Genomic DNA, 17,919 nt, shown 5'->3' with positions numbered 1-17,919 from the left:
CACTTCCCTTTCCCCTGCTAACACCACTGCCCGCCGTGTCCTGAGTCGCGTAACATCTGAATAATACAGCAGGGTTAAAGTAGTGGCGCGAAGGTTGAGAGGAGCAGCACGGCCTGGCTCGCCCCACCTCACAATGCACAGGATGCTCTCGTGTCCCTACATGTGAGTGTGTTATCAACGCTGGTCAAGGGTCCCGCCACATGCATGTTCTGGTGTTACTGAGGGCAGCTGCCGTCACACCTGCTCTCCGGGTCTTCCAGGTCGCTGTACACCTCAGAGCGACGCCTCAGGTGAAAATCTGCTGCAGTACTCGACATGTAATTACGCCCAGCAAATTTCAAGTAGTACAGGAGCTTGTCGCTGCGTGGACGGGAAGTGGGAGCGGCCCTAAGGGAAGCCACTGAATTGCTGTGTTGTTTCTATCCTCCATGAAAGGCAAAACTGGTCGCTCTACTTCTCGTAATCCACTTTATTATACTTTTTTTTTAAACCATTACTTTCTCCGACGAGTGACGCCGAGCTTGTCCTGCGGGTACACACTCCGGCTTGCCTTCGCGTCCTCCTCTTCCTTCTCCTCTAGGCGGTGGCAGCGATAATTCAGTGATGTAGGGCAGGGATGTGGTTTGCTTTATGGAAGCAGCTGGCCATTCAGACTGTGGCTCGAGACTTGCACCAGACGGAGAAGGTTAATAGTGTCTGAATCCTGGTGTGGGAAGCGGTGACAGCTGTGTTCATGGCGCGGCAGTCTCGGGGATGTTATGTTGTCTGGATGTTGTGCATTCTTACAACCATTCTCCACTGACCTTGACAGACGCGAGTAGGTTGACTGACTGCTCGAAATCCTCTCGACCTGCTATCGACAGTTGTTATCTTAAGAGTAAATGCGTCTTAAGTTCCGCTGATGGTGGGGGATGGTGTGAGGCCACGTATGGGTGAAGGAAGGAGGTCGGGGGGGTGGTCGGAGAGGACTGGTGGTGGTGGTGTGGATCCCGACGGGTCCCTAAAAGAGCAGCAGGACGAAATACCCTTTTCCGTAATTCTTTCCTTTCTATGTCGTTGTCCTCTCTCTCTCTCTCTCTCTCTCTCTCTCTCTCTCTCTCTCTCTCTCTCTCTCTCTCTCTCTCTCCTCTCTTTCACCCTTTCTCCCTTTATTCTCCTCCCCTGTCCCTTCACTTCCACTCCTGTTGCCCCATCCCCCCCTCCATCGTCTCCCTCCCGCCCGCTCCTTCCACGTGAGGCGGTGGCAGCGCAGCGGATCAACTTGGTCGCTTTGCGCACACGAAGCCCGAGTGTGCTGGTCCACCGCCACTGACACCACAGGCCCCTCGTCCGCCGCCCTCCCCGTCCCGCCCTCAACACCCACCACGACACCCACTGCTCGAGAGGAGTGAGAGGGTGAGGTGAAACAGCGGGAAAGGCAAGGTGCTGGGATATTTAGAACGCTGGGGGAGTAGCCGACAGTAGCGGCGGCCCGGAGACGCTGAATTACTCATTGCCTTTGAGAGCTAACCTTGAAGTGAAGGTTTCCCATCAGGAGGGTTGTCTGAAGGGGAGTCAAGGAATTAGAACTTGTGGAGTTTAAATTGATCTCAAAATCCTGTAGCGATATTGTGGAAAATTCCTATTGTTCGTCTTTTTTTCTCTTTTAATTCCTGTTGTTGATTGCGTACGTCAGATATTATTACTACTATAAGACTATTCAGAATGGAGACACGAAGAGTACTACGTGTTGTTCTGTGGCGTTTAGAAGCTCGGGAATCAATATTGTAAAGCTTTGTCTCGAAAATTATTTACTTTTATCAGTTATGTTCATTCTGTATTGGTGGGAGATAAGTATTACAATGTTCGTGATTTTTCATGTTGCCGCTTCAAATACATTCGTCCATTTTCTGTTGATATTATTATGATACATGTGATTTTTTAGAACGTAAAGGTTCGTGGTGTAGCTAAAGGTGGAGAAAGAAACGAGTACTGGCGAGTGAACGGTGAGGATGAATGGAAAGAGAAACTGAGAAAGTAAGTGATTATCAAGATTGTAAAGTATTGTTGGCAGAATTCATGGGGGTGTGAGATGTGCAACGAGACCCATCCAACACAGCTAAATGACGGGGGTTTTTATTCTCTTTTTCAGTGCATTTATTTACATCTTATACCTGCATGAGTCATATTCCGCCAACACACACACACACACACACACACACACACACACACACACACACACACACACACACACACGGATGATGAAGCACGGTCATCGGTCACGAGCGAAGGTAGTCATACTGTGTTACGGTAAGACGAATTTGCAGCAGCCAGTTCACCACCGACCCCACTGCTGCTGTGGTGGCGGCGGTGGTGGTGGTGAGTGCAGCTGCCTGTGGAGGGAAAAGAGAGGTAGGGGGGATAGGGACGCGGCTCTGAGCTGGGGGAGGGGGGTGGATATTCCTGTTTCTGGGTGAGGGGCCTCGACCTGGGTACGAGAACCACTAGCAGGGCCTCTCGCGGGGTACAGTCTGCGTCCACTGAAGGGAGGAGCAGCCAGGTGGGCGGCGGTGTATGGGCGGTGTATGGGTGGCGCCTGGAACCTTGGAACTCCCCGGGCCTCGTCGCGCGCCTTCGTACGCCGCCTGGAAGCTGTTCTGGAGGAGATGTAACACTCGGCGGCCTCTCGGAGATGCGCTTCTCATGTTCGTTTACTTTTCCGCCTCGGTGTCTACTTTTTTCTCACAGTTTACAGTGGAAGGCGAAACAGAGGCGCCGGTTGTGTGTGTGTGTGTGTGTGTGTGTGTGTGTGTGTGTGTGTGTGTGTGTGTGTGTTTGAACATGTCCCACCTCTGTTCCCACCTCTATTTTAGAATGTTTGGAAATGTTTATAAACGGCGCAGTGTGCGGGATCTTTCGCGGTGTGGCGGTGGGCGTGTGGCGTGACTCGTGGGTTATGTGTGTGTGTGTGTGTGTGTGTGTGTGTGTGTGTGTGTGTGTGTGTGTGTGTGTGTGTGTGTGTGTGTGTGTGTGTGTGTGGGGCTTGCTGGTTTGACGCACACCTGTGGAAAACGCCGACGTGTACCAACCTCGCTGGTTTGAGATTGAAAAAGAAGGAAAAAAGAAAAAAAAAAACGTATACATCGTAAAAGATATATATCTCCAGAAAGTGACGGCGCGTTTTTCCGGCGAGCTGTCACAAAGCAAGGGTGTCCCGCAGTCTTGAAATATTCACCATTTGCTCTCGTAGCAACAAGATCGGAAAAATTGAAAAACAAGAGGAGGAGAAAGCGAAAGTAGGCACGATCTTTCGCATTTCGTCAGGTTTTCACAAAAGGATATTACAGAATGAACAGCTAAACCATTTCCAAAACATGATTCTCTTTCACATAGCAACGAGACAAGAAAAATAACACTTACGTAAAAAGAAAATAAAAGAGAACGTATGTTTCCCCTCCTCCTATCCTTCGCCAGGTTTGCATTACGAAATGAAATGGAATGCTGTACCAAACCATTTCCAGTCTTGTGATATGTTATAGTTATGCAACCCGGGCTGAATGAAAACTTCACTTTCGAACATCCCCTTCTCTCTCCCTCCTTCCTTCCATTCCTCCATCCCTCCCTCCCTCCGTCTCCCTCCCTCATTCTCTCTCTGCCTCGCCGCCGATCTGATGGCGCCTTGTATACGTATACATTCCCAAGTCGGGTACGCATGAGAGCAACACGAGGACCACCAAGCCTGGGAACACTCACTTCAATGTGCCCGGGCGTGGCGCGGACCACTACCACCATCACCACCTACCCCATCCCCTCTATCCCTTTCCTCCCTTCTCCCTTCCTAGCCGGCAGCAGGACCCCCGACACGCGTGCCCTTCCCACCACCCACTGAACGAAACCTTACTACCCGCGGAATGGGATTACGTCAACCTCTTCCTATGCGCCTCGCCTCAGCGGTGTGGTTTCTGCTTCACTTTATGATCACATTTCGTTTTGCAACACCTCACGTCTGACAGTCACGGTCCCTTTGGTTCCTTGTTTACTCCACCTCGACCGCCATAACCTCCACCACTGAACCCTTAGCATACTTGTTGCGTAGGTGGAGGTGGTGGAGGTATGTATGTGGAGGATTGTGGATACTTTTTACTTCTGTTCGGTCACCAAACCATTTTTCGCGTCCAGTCCCTGTGATCCTCCACCGCTCCACCGCTCCACCGCCCCGCGCTTGCTAATTCCTCGTCCTAAAGCGTTACATTATTGAACGCAGCCTTGTTTAATTCAATTCCTCGTCTATTCTGGTGACTTCCCCTCTCGACGTAGTTCTATTTTTCATGTTTTTTCATTTTCTCCTCCCCTATTCTGACCTTTTCCTTCCCTTCCTATTTCATTCTCTCTCTCTCTCTCTCTCTCTCTCTCTCTCTCTCTCTCTCTCTCTCTCTCTCTCTCTCTCTCTCTCTCTCTCTCTCTCTCTCTCTCTCTGTCTCTGTGTGTGTGTGTGTGTGTGTGTGTGTGTGTGTGTGTGTGTGTGTGTGTGTGTGTGTTTCCTCCTTCCTCCCCTCTTTGCCTCCTCTCCTGCGTAGATTCTTTCTCTCTTTCACTATCGATTTGGCCGCTTAGCTATTTTTCTTCCACATTATTTAACTCCTTTGACTTCCATGATTCACTTCGCTTGGGCCTCAACCCCTTTCCGTTTCGCAGCAGCCTTGCGTAACCTCCTCCTTTTTTTTACCTTTGCTATTCATACGCACGTCTTCCCTTCGCTTCCCTTCAAAGATATCCCTTCCATCTTCTCCCCCACCACCACCACCACCACCACAACCACCAATACTACCTCGCTTTCTGCTCCGTTTTTTTTTTTTTCTCTCTTTTTTCCCTTCCATTATTTCCTCAACCGGGATTTCGTAAGGCGTCAGCAGAGATGGGATGTGACGGTCCGTGTTTACAAAATTGCTTCGAGTTGAACATGAAAGGTTGATCCGGGCAATGGCTGGTGCAGGAGTTGAAAGTATCACATGTAGGCCCTGGAGTGTTTACCAACTGGGTCTTGATAGGTGACAGTCTCGATCCGTTAGTGAATCGTCATATTGCGTGCAGGGCGAGGCTTCCCATCGGCTCCCATCGCACCCCCCCCCCACACACACACACGTTACTGCGCGTCTAGGAGTGCCGCCACCTGGTACTACTACTGTTACCACGGTGCCGAGACGTGCTGCTGGTGAGGGGGCCGAGGTGGGCGGAGAGGAAAAAGCGGTGTCATCCAACCCTGGTACTCGTGGCGCAGCCGAACATGACGCAGTTCTCTTCGTGCAGCAGCGGGCGGGGATCGAGGAGCAGCACGCCCAGGCACGGCGTCGGCGTGGGGACCTGGACTCGGGGAACATGTACTGTATCTACGCAGTACTAACACACAGGACTCCTACTTCCCATGAAGGTGCACCAGGGCTAGGAAAGTGTCGTCATCCCCTTTAGTCTCTCACTATTTGAAGGTCGGTATGGCTGTAGAGGCGAGATGCGATGTTGCCACATTCTTACGCAGTTTTATCTATATTGATTTATAAAACACGCGTCGAGGCACGGGACAAAGACTGACGAATTTTCGTTTACATATCAAAGAAGTGGACTGAGTTACTTGTCTATGTATAAAGTAAAAAGAAAAAAAATCTATGGGAGTGAGCTATGGCACGGCGCCAACCACGTGCCTCGGCATCACCACATCGCCGCGGACCCCACCAGCCCAGCCAGCCCCGCCGCCTCTGTGCGGGGCGGCATCCTGAACACAGCACGAGTGGGGAGGGGCAGGCGCCCACGCCCCGATGCACCAGCGTGCACGCTTCTGCCGACGAGGAAAGACAGATAGTAAAAAAGCTGCTACAAGCCAGTGTTCATGAATGACCGAGTCAAAACTCAATCATCCTGTTTAATTGGTGTCATTCATATAATGCACATAGTCTATTCACGCAAACATTTAATAACAATGGTGTTTAATTATTCTTCTTCAACACAATGCATTCCAGTATATTTTAATCATGATTAACATTCATAATGCTGCGTGACACTTAATGAGAGATCAACCTTGGTCCGGCGGGTAATTATCTGCATGGCACGTGACGCCAACACAAAGAAAGGGTGGCCAGGTGATGGTTTAGTTAAGCTGCTCAGCTTCCCTCCGGTACTCCCGCGGACTGGCAGGAAAGGAACGTTTATTGAATCTTTCCATCATTAATCTCCCTGTCCGTGAGCCGCACTTGATGACGTGTGGAAGTAGTTAGCATAAAAGTTGAAGTGATTCATTAGCATCATGGAGCAGGTGGTTAATATGGGGAGATGGGAACACTTTAAATCCGAGCGGGGATATTAAAGCCTTGGTTTATGAAACGATTAAGTCGGGCGAGGAGTGTCGGGGAGGGGAGGGGAGAGGGAGGGAACGGAGACACCTCTGTATACGAAGCCTTTTTATCTAGGGCGTGTTTGGCTGGGGGCCTTCAGGGGATCGCTACCGTGTCGTTGTGGAATTTTAGTGTTTTTAGCGGTGAGAGGTGTGGTTGTTGGTGGCTTACAGAACTGTGTGTGTGTGTGTGTGTGTGTGTGTGTGTGTGTGTGTGTGTGTGTGTGTGTGTGTGTGTAAAAGGAAGCGAAAGAGGGAAGGAGGCTGGCGGTCCCTGCTAATGCGGCTGGCACGGGTTGTCACCTCGCTAATCGCTAACTGCCTTATGACAACAGCCGGAAGAAGGTGTGAATGTTAATGTTTTACCCTCATTCAGCTCACGTGGTCGAGAACTTGGCGGCGTGGCTCTTTGGTGAACGGCAACACATAAGAGCTTCGTATTGTGAAACTCCCCTTTCGCTAATGAACCTCTGTCATGTAGAGCAACGAGACACTTATTCAAATATTCCTAGATGCTATTGTTCCTTCCAGAGGGCGAGTAGGAGAGAACATATTCCTTGATAATTCCCCCGAGTCTTTAAGAAAAATCACGTTAAAGTTTCTTGTATGTCGATGAAATGAAACGCCGCACATGTGCTAGAAATATGAGTGTTGGTTCAGCGAGTTCAGCGGGTTTGCAGTTTAGAGTGGCTTGTGTAGTGCAGTGCAGCGTGGTAGGAGTGGCTAGTTTGTGAGAGTGGTTACACGGGTTGTCTGGCTGGCTGGGGGAACAAGGTAAGCGAGCTTTGTCAACGCTAATTTGATAAAGGTAAATTCCGAGACTGGGAGGCTTGTTCTCCAATTACGTTGTTTGCAAGTAGTTACCATATTGCAGCTCTTACGATGGGGCTGTGTATGTAACGCTGCTTTGTGTCATTGTGGTGAATGGAAATGAAGGAAGTATTAGTGAGGTAATGCAATTCTCTCTCTCTCTCTCTCTCTCTCTCTCTCTCTCTCTCTTGGGAGGGTGATTCAGCATGAAATGACAGTGGGCGGGTGGGGTGGGCGGGGGATGAGTGTTTGGTACCGAGCTGACAAGATAAATTATGTGCCTCGTGTTCAGGCGGTCTTGTCATGGCTGCACTTTTACGTCAAGCCCATGTGATGTAATGTTTTTCCGAGGCATTTTTGTGCGCGGGGTTGTATGATATCATTGTGGCGGCGCAGAAAATCAATCAATCAATCTATCTATCTATCTGTCATATTTGTAAGTCTCATGGTTGTTGTTCGTGACTGACTCCGGTCCTCTCTGGGAGTTTTTGGAGACAGAGGCGCGGCGTTCCATACTGTGTACAACGTCTGGTGTAGTTCTTGCAGATTGTTTGTAAAGTAAGCAGTAAGTAAAGTTCCATCTTGATGTTCCCCAGAAGTTACATACCGGAAAATGACTACAAGGTTTGATTCTCTACGTAACTTTCAACTATGTTTGTTTTAAAGAAGTACGTCGTGTTTTTGGGTAAAGGTCATTGAAGAGTTTCGTGTGTGAGGCGTCTTGACATTCCCGGGTGCTTCTCAAGTGACAGTTGTTGGTCGAGAAGTGTGACGGTGAGTAAGGGTGAATGTGAGACTCGTGTTTGTCTACTTTTGTTTAAAGGGTCATTGTGGGTGTGGCGAGTGGGAGGGAGGGAAGGAGGGAAGGAGGAGGCAGTTGTCTTGTGCCGCGGAGTTGTGGTTCTTGGCGGTGCTTGCATAGTGGTGATACTGGCCCATTGTTGTTGTTTTTGTTAATGATGGAGGTTATGTTAAATTGTTTTTCTTATTGATGACGGTATTAGATTATTGTTGTTGGTGGTGATAGTTTTAGATTACTGTAGTTATTGTTCCTACAACCATCACCACTCCTATTACTACTACTACTACTACTACTACTACTACTGTTGTTGCTGCTGCTGCTGCTGCTGCTGCTGCTGTTGCTACTGTTGCTACTGCTGCTGCTGCCGCTGCTGCTGCTGCTACTAATGGCATTACTATTTCTACTTCATGTTCTTTTCCATTAAACCGGTTGCTGCTCTCTCCCCTGCAATTGTGCTGGAGGTGGAGGCGGCATGTGGTCACTGTGTGTATACCCAGATGGGCGGCAGCGGCGTGACAAAGGGTGGTTTGTGGAGGCAGAGGGAGGGGGTCTGACGGAAACAGGCTGACTCATCTACCTTAGTGTTGTGAGGTACCCGCTAGTGCTACCCCTGGATAAGAGCGGGGCGAGGACCACAGGAGAGATCCATCTGCCTGACACCACTAAGTATAATCATAACAAGTAGTGGGTATCATTTTAGAGTTGATAAAGAGGACAAAAAGATGTTTGCATTCCTGTTTCCAGTAGGATTCTACGGCGGTCACCAATGAATGTGTTCTCGTCTGCCTCGCCCAGTGTTCTGCATGGCGGCCTTCGCGCACGCAAGCAGGTGTCAGGGGGACGGGCTTACCCGCCGGCAGGGGGAGGGATGCGTCTAGCCGCCAGTTGCCTTGTAGTAACAGCAGCGCGGTTGCCAAGCTTGGGTGACCTCAGAGAAGAAAGTGCGTGTTGCCGGGGGTCGGGAAGGCCACCGTCGACTCCCGCAGAATCGACGCAGTTTGTCTCGCGTGCGCGATCCTCATACAGCTGGCACCCGCACTACCTTTCGCTATCTTGCAGGAGAGGCCATAGGACTGCTTTGAGCCGCAATGTTCGCGCCCGAACATCTTTTGCTTTTGTGTTTCAAATGCAAAGAGGATGTGGAGGCAGCGGAGAGAAAAACCTAAACACTGTGAGAGGGTGGGGAGGCAGCGGAGGAGATCGTCTTACAGGCAAGTGACTGGTCGACTCACCTTGAAAACAAGCGCGGAACTGCCCCTGACACCATTATCGCCCCAGCCTCCAAGAAGTGATCAAGAGTGTCAAGGGATAAATGCCGTCTGCCGCTCATATCTTAGGGCTTCTCAGGGAACATGGTGGACGGCGCGGCGCGGGATGTGGGCCGTCCCTCACGATCACTACGGCATTGTTTATCACGCAGGTAATACAGTACAGTACAAGCGTATGGCTGTGCCTTTGATCAATTTAGGTACCGAATGCATGGCAACTATTACACTGAAAATTAAATATGTTTGAGGGAAAGCGGTGTGTGTGTGTGTGTGTGTGTGTGTGTGTGTGTGTGTGTGTGTGTGTGTATGCAATAGGTCAGCTGTCAAAGACAGTGATTTTGATTTCGAGAGCGGTGAATCCTGACTTCCCACCGTCCCCGGTCTCAAGGCGCCGCCTCCAGCCAGCCTCAGGGACGCCAAGGCTAAGGGTTAAGCAGCCTGGCACTTTTTCTTCCTTGTCTACTCTATGTAAGTGTGAGTCTGACTTCATCGCTGCTAAACCGCCGCCAGTCCGCACCCAGCTGGCGGAGAATTTTTTTCTTTTCTTTTTTCGAGAACGTGAATTAGCAGCAGGAAGATGGGGCTCAACTTTACTCATGTTCTTGACGACAACGAAGAAAACGAAAATGATGATGATGATGATGATAATGATAATGGTGATTAAGAAGAGAAAATTATACAACCGGCCAGCAATCGCTGCGGGGCCCTGTGTGCAGCGAAGGTAGTGGTGGAGGGCGTGCTTTGCCTGCGGCGTCTCGGATTCAGTCTCCGATGACTGACATTTCTTTTTGTTGGTGTAGGTCGACTGAAGGTGCACCGCGACCCTCTCTTTATGACCCGGCCCAGCGACTTTCCTTACCCGTGGCTACAGGAGGGAGGGTACGGAGATTCGGCTGACCTTGCCGTCCACCGCTCTCCTATCCTGCTGTGCCGACCATGTAACAGGAATCCACAGTACATTTTTTTTTTTTTCTAATTTTTGTTTTTTTTGTCTGTTTTACCGCAGAGGGTGCAGGCGGTGCAAAGTGCGAGCCTCGTGAAGGGTGCAGCACGCGGCAGCAGACACTCTTCTCTCCACACTTTCGCTCTCAGGTGAGTTGCTGTTGCTTAATTCAGGTTTGCTGTTCTGCAGTAGTAAAATATGACTGTGATCCTGACGGTGCGTCACTATGTTACCAACGCTGAGTGAAGTTCTCGCACACCAGACGCGGCGCGTCTTGCAACTTCTTCATTGTTTTGAACGGATGGCGACATTTAGCGATTTTTTCTTTGTTTTTAATCCTCTGGGTCACCATCGTTCGGACGAAACTGAATGAAGTAAAGCAAATAATGAGTGTGTTATTACATGTAAAGTTATATCGGAGGGTACGATGTCAGGATAGTGAATGGGGTGACAGCTCAGTCTCCGCCACGCCCCAGGTAACCTTTCTTGAAGCTGCTGGGAGAAGGCTGTATTTGCCAAAGGATTCAAGCTACACGACACCTGGTTAAGTCTTGAGGTTATTATTTCTTTTAATATTTTAGTAAATTCGTATATAACGATGTTCTTACTAAGTTCTGTTTTAGTTAAATCAGACAAACTTAGCAGCGCTTCAGCATATGTTCATCAGCTCGTGTTTTTCGTTGTTGTGTGCTCATGCAAGACTATGTTATTATGAGTTGCGAGTTTCCGTGTCTTGCAGCCAGATACAGTACGGAAACGTTTTTTGGTTGTCACATAGTTTTTTTTTTTTTTTTCTGAAATCTCTAGGCAGTTGGTATGAGTTTCGACATCAGCCCGGATTAAGCGAAATATTCAGAAACGCTTCCCTCTCACACCGCGACCATTTTCAAAGACCACAGAGACGATTAGCCGAGTTATAAAGAATATTTGTCTTGTCGATAATGTAGAAAACCTATTAACACGTCACTAGAATTACAGGAAGATCCTTCAAAACCCACGTCACTTCAACCAAAGCCCTTTGAAAATAGTGGGGCTGAGGCGCAGAAGTATTTCAAAATATGGGCCTAAGAACGACGTTCAATTTTCCTATTATGTAATCGGAACAGCCTTAGCTGTATCGCGGCAGCTGTAGATAGGCGGCTTCTCCCTGTCACCCACCCCACTGATTTCCCCGTCAGGAACAGCCACGCCCCGCAGGTATTAAATGGTATACATGGCTTGTGTGATAGGCTGAAGGTCCCGTGATAGCCTCAAGACGCAAGGCAGATAGATATTTCTAGGTGTTATCAACTTACTGTTCGCATTATCACAGTCTCATCGAGGAAATTCGTATATTGTTCCGACATCGTGCGAGTAGTAACGGACGGGGAGTAGTAGTGGGTCGCAACCTTGATGAGGCCAACCATGCTGCCATCCCGGGAAGGTTGCGGTGGTCAGGATTGCCAAGGTATCATGTGCGAAGACAATACACTTTTGATTGACAATTAAGATAGGAGTAATGGTGACGAAGCGGTGTGGGGTTGGTTTAGTCTGTGTGGGGCGGGGCTGGGCTGGGGTGGCGGGCCGGGAGCGCTGCGGGGCCAGCCTAGCAACCCAGCGGACCCTCGTGTGATGTGTCTGGGTGGCCGCCTGCCACACCACCACCCGTCGGCTTGAGGCCGCTCATCCGTGATCACCAATACTCCTGCTCCCTTCCCCATCTATCCCCCTTCCACACATTCGTCCCTTCCCTTATAACCCCTTCTCGCATTCCCTTGACTGACCACTACCTCCCTGCAGTGCCTCACGGCCATGCCTGCTCCCCAGTGCTGTCCTCCGTACCCTGTGACCCTTCTTTGTTTCAGCCACTTTTTCTTTGTCTGCAAGCTCGATCACAACTTATCTCTAATCGGACGGACAAAATACTTGATGGAGTTCAGTAACATTCCATCAGTGAGCATTGCCCAACGCGGCCCTGCAACTCGCCCAAAGCTTTTCCGCACCCATTTCGCTCCCACTGTCTGGCTGGCCCGGGTGAGGGTCATCTTGAGTGGGGGAAGCTAGTGTGAGGGAATGAGGGTGAGGGTGACATGAAAATGGTGAGTGTGATTACACTGGACGAAAGCTACGTAGGTGGTGTGGTGACCGAGGTGGATGACGTGACCCTTTTTCTATCCAATAATAGTCACGCGTCATGCTTCGTAAATACCACGTCCACCTCTGAGGCGTCACCCTACATACATACTGCCGGCACTGCGCGGCTTCTCCCTCCCTTTACCTCACCAGCAGGGTACAAGTGCGAGTGTATGTGAAGGAGGCAGTTTTACAGATTCCCCGACGACCCAAGCCCCGTTTTCCTCATCCTGCTAGTCGAAGAGAAAATTATTTTTAGATTTACTCACAGCAGCAGGAAAACAAGGGATGTAAAATCAATCAAGAACAATTTTTGTTTTCATTTTTGAGCTTTTTTTTTTTTTTTCTTTGAATAATATATATATATATATATATATATATATATATATATATATATATATATATATATATATATATATATATATATATATATATATATATACACACACACACACACACACACACACACACACACACCCGGTAGCTCTGTGGTTAGAGCGCTGGCTTCACAAGCCAGAGGACCGGGGTTCGATTCCCCGGTCGGGTGGAGATATTTGGGTGTGTCTCCTTTCACGTGTAGCCCCTGTTCACCTAGCAGTGAGTAGGTACGGGATGTAAATCGAGGAGTTGTGACCTTGTTGTCCCGGTGTGTGGTGTGTGCCTGGTCTCAGACCTATCCGAAGATCGGAAATAATGAGCTCTGAGCTCGTTCCGTAGGGTAACGTCTGGCTGTCTCGTCACAGACTGCAGCAGATCAAACAGTGAAACACACTGTTGAGACATGAGTTTAACAAGTACAGTAAATCTTTTTTTTTTTAGGACTTGTTGAAGTCAAAGGTAGGGTAGATGATTCTGATGCATTTAACTGTTATCTGTTTTAAATAATATTGAATTGAGAATACACCATATGTACATATAATTGTTTTTTGTGCCGCTGTCATTAAGCACGGCTTGTTTCTACCACATTCGTGATCAGCCTGTTACGCTGAGAATAGTTCACCTTGCTACGCACCATAAACTTTATCTCCTCCCCTCCTTCTCATTTTTCTCTTTTTTTTTTTTTAGAAAATTAAACTTCAAATTTACTTGTTCTATTTTGTTTGCACTGGTCATGATTTTTACTATGTTAATTTCTCTCTATAAAACAAGAGGAATAAAACAAGTTTCTCTCGAAATCATTTATTTATTTATTATTGAGTATCGTATTTTCTCACTAAAACCGTTTCTTTGTTTGTTCGCAGATGTGAGGTAGCATGTCAAAGGACGGGTTTTACCAGTCCAACCACCAGCCTGGAAGTAAAACAATGGACGGCCTGAGTCTTCCCTCCTTTCCTTCGACCACCTACTGGTATGATGCTCACTCCACCGTGGGCAGCTCCTCTACCCCACCAACGATGGGCTCGGTGCGCCTCCTTACAAAGGGCACCACGTCGAGGCTAAGCTGGCAGAGCGAGACAGAGACTCATTGGAGTGGTGGACTGATAGTTTGTGCATGAGTAATGACCAGAGAACTATAGATCCTCAGTACTGGGGAAGCCAGCCTAGCAAGCGCGGCTATGTGCCTCCCTATGAGCGGATGGAGCCCGAGGTACACCCCCCAAGCCAGCCCATGGCCATGGTGAATTTCGACGCAGGGGAGACAGAGTACATGAATGTGTCAGATACAGTGAGGTCTGAGACGGACGAGAGGTCAATGTGCTGCGACTCCCTCAGTAGCCAAGGGTTCTCCCCCACCAGTAGCAACAGTGATAACTTGTCCATTCAGAAAACGAGCCCCGAGCCCTATATGGTGGGAGATGAGCAGAAAAGGAGTCAAAAGAGACAGAAAAAGGAGGCAAAGGAAAAATCGAAGGAGGATAAGCGATGTGGCGTGTGTGGTGACGCGGCCCGCAGCATGCACTTCGGGGGCATGGCATGCGATTCCTGCAAGGCCTTCTTCCGCCGTTCGGTGCAGAGTGGTGCCTACAAGACCTTCCAGTGTCCTGAAAGTGAAAACTGTCCCATCTCCAAGACCAACCGCAAAGTCTGTCAGTACTGCAGGTAAGGAAATACCGTAATACTTATGTATACGTAAAACGTACTCATGGAATCTATCACAATGGTCTGCTTGTCTTTCTTGTTATGAATGGAATCATATCACGTTTCGTATCACTAAAATACATCATATTATTATATTCGAGATAATAATATACATTAAATCCACTCTGCCATTCACGACACACGACCGTTTGTTTTTACACAGAACAGGGCTGCCACAGCGGCACACCGGTAGTTCTATGGCTGGCGGCATACGAGTATACGCAGTATACCAGTAAATCTGAGTCACTTCACATTCTCATGTGCTGCTCAATTCCGATCTCATGCTACACTAGTGTAAACGAACACTATTAGAATAGGAAATATATGAAAACTTGAAAATAAATGTGTGCCGTGTGCCACTGCTATTTCTTCCCTCGAGAGACTCACGCTTCACTCATCTTTTGCGAGTTTCCCCCGCCAGTGAGCGCCGCCTGGCCTGACACGAGATGGTCTGGTGTGCTGCATTGACACGCACAAAATGGCCTGTCGTGTTACTACCTTGCTATATGTAGCTCTTTGCATGAATGATCAGAAAGGGTTAAAGATATTACGTAAAAATTTGACATTGGATAGTTTCCGAAATGGTAACCTCAGCAGATTTTTTTTTAATCGTATAGATGCCTTGCTATATGACTAGGAGGTCAAGAAATGTCATTTGTTTCCTATGTATAGGTACATTATCACCACACACACACACACACACACACACACACACACACACACACACACACACACACACACACACACACACACACACACACACACACACACACAAGATATCGTTCATTCTAAAATTCTTTACTCGTTCATGTTGAGTTTATGTATGTTAGTGTCTAGTAATAGATGGCTAAAAACAGACAGACTGATTGAGTGATTGACTGATAGACAGTAGGTAAACTAGGTAGCCAGATAAAACCATCTATTCATAATTTACGATATAAAACCCTTAGACCAGTAAGCCAATAGCAACACAGTGGCGAAAGGTCGTGTGTGTGTGGTGTGTGTGTGTGTGTGTGTGTGTGTGTGTTTGATTGATCTGTTGCAGTCTCTGACGAGACAGCCAGACGTTACCCTAGGGAACGAGCTCAGAGCTCATTATTTCCGATCTTCGGATAGGCCTGAGACCAGGCACACACCACACACCGGGACAACAAGGTCACAACTCCTCGATTTACATCCCGTACCTACTCACTGCTAGGTGAACAGGGGCTACACGTGAAAGGAGACACACCCAAATATCTCCATCCGGCCGGGGAATCGAACCCCGGTCCTCTGGCTTGTGAAGCCAGCGCTCTAACCACTGAGCTACCGTGTGTGTGTGTGTGTGTGTGTGTGTGTGTGTGTGTGTGTGTGTGTGTAATTGAATAACGTCCGTTCAACCCTCAACCCTCCCAGTGGTAGGGAGGTATATACCGTACAGCGCCCGTCACATAAATGTTCTCTGTCATGCCACTGAGTAATATTTCATCAGCCATGTGCTAAGAACTGTAATTAGCTTTTTTTTTTTTTTTAATGCAGGGGGAGGGGGTGAGGGGTGAGTTTACCGGCACACTCTACACCCCGACGGCCCAGTTACCGAGGGGCTAAAGGGTGGTTTGCTAGGGACAGGATAGTAACAGAAGCCGAAATCAAGGAACATGTATGGAGCCTTGCAGTAGACTCACTAACAAAGATCGGGGGAAAAGAAATCGGGAAGGATGGATAGAAAAAAGAGTTGGGGTGATACATGAGGAGGAGGAGGAGGAGGAGGAGGAGGCAGGATCAGCATTGGCTAGGATAGAAAGATACTTGGGGTACAAAGAACAGCAACAAGAAAGAAGGAATTACGGAGGTGGTATAAAAGGAGGAGTATGAGCAAGCCAAAGAGGAAGATAAACACTGATTAGGATTGAGGAAGGACACTTGACTTGTTTGCAAAGTATAGTTACGAGAAAGATGGAAAATGGGAAGGTGGTTGGATAAAGGAGGAGAAGGAGGAGGAGGAGGATAAACACTCACTAAATAATACAGAAATATACACACAGAAGACAACTGTAACAAATAAGGAATCAGGAAGGAGGTTAGATAAAAAGAGGGTATTATTTAGAAGGAAAATAAACGTGAACCTGGATGGAGGAGGGATAAATGACATACTCGTACTTCTAAAGAACAATATGAAAAAAAGGGAATAAGAAATGTTTATTAAAAAGAGAATGTTAATAAGAAAGAAGTGGGGAAGAGAGGGGGGGTACATGACAAGGGACAGAGGAAGGATATTTCACGCACACTCGCTAAAATCAGTTGCGGAGAAGGAAGGAATTACAGAGGAAATTAGATTGCATTGTGTTCTATGTATTGTAATATCAAAGTGGAGTTTAGCATGCAGACATTACATACATTATATATATATATATATATATATATATATATATATATATATATATATATATATATATATATATATATATATATGTCATTGGAAAGCCGCATCTTCCTACTACCAAAACACACATTTCTACCCCGAGGAAGCATGCCATAATCTTTGTACCATTGTTCCCGTGTCCTCCAGTGAGCGATTGAATTAGTTTGGATCCATTAAATGATTAAAAGAAATCACTAATGATGTGCCATCACAAGAATGGTAGATGTGGAACTAGATGAAGGAAGATGGCAGGCCTAAGAGAGAGAGAGAGTGCGGAGAGGCTGCAGATTGCTTTCCTCTTGTAATATTCTCTCTCTCTCTCTCTCTCGTAGTTGGAACACTGCATCTCACGTACACTTCACGCTGAAATGCCCAAATGACATTGCTATTACACATTTTACTTACATGAGCTCTTACTGACTTCATTACCTGTTCTGCGCAGTCATCTACATTCAACACAAGAAAAGCTAGCAACTTTACCATTGCTTTAAATCAGTCTTTCTGCCAGTTTAACAGAATCGTGATCAGCAGTCTTTCGATCTGGCTCTCGTAATCAAATGTGTATATATATATATATATATATATATATATATATATATATATATATATATATATATATATATATATATATATCATTTATTTATTTATTTATTTATTTATTTTTTTAATCATCATTGATCAACTCGTGTATGTATATAATTTTCTCTCCAGGCATTCTTTGTACTGTCATTCTGATCACCATTTTACTTAGATAAGTTCGACACATTGTTCATACATGGGTCGCTTTTGCTGGTAATGCTATTTGGTGATATTCTTATGATTTTCTCTTCGCTACAAGGGTTACTCGTTTTGTTCTGTGAATCTCTCTCTCTCTCTCTCTCTCTCTCTGTGTAGCTACTGTACAAGGTTCAAGCGGGGCTCATAGTGTCCTGTCTCCATATCTCCATTTATCTATTTTTTTCTTAAAGTTATGCACATTATGTACAGTAACAATTTCATTATTCAATGCATTCCACTTTTCCACCGTTCTGTGTGGAAAGCTGTATTTTCCAATATTCTTCACACACTGCCTCATCCTGATCTTTTCATGTCCTCTTCTCCTTCCATCTTCTTCTGTCAACAGCACCAGGTCTTTTGTGTGTG

At 47.3% G+C, this 17,919-nt stretch overlaps 1 protein-coding gene across 1 annotated transcript in view; it reads left to right on the top strand.

Moving 5' to 3' along the window:
- Positions 1-17,919, top strand: part of LOC123517080 (thyroid hormone receptor beta-like) — a 48,513-nt gene that overhangs the window by 25,426 nt on the left and 5,168 nt on the right. Inside the window, 3 exon segments of the mRNA XM_045276942.1 lie at positions 10,248-10,333; positions 13,538-13,673; positions 13,676-14,336. Coding sequence (XP_045132877.1) covers positions 13,550-13,673; positions 13,676-14,336 — 785 coding nt within the window. The 5' untranslated portion in view covers positions 10,248-10,333; positions 13,538-13,549.

Source organism: Portunus trituberculatus, chromosome 41 (assembly GCF_017591435.1).
Source record: "Portunus trituberculatus isolate SZX2019 chromosome 41, ASM1759143v1, whole genome shotgun sequence".
In the NCBI taxonomy this organism is placed as follows: Eukaryota; Metazoa; Arthropoda; class Malacostraca; order Decapoda; family Portunidae; genus Portunus; species Portunus trituberculatus.
Note: the sequence above shows the minus strand (reverse complement) of the source record. Positions and strands in the feature narration are given on the sequence as shown.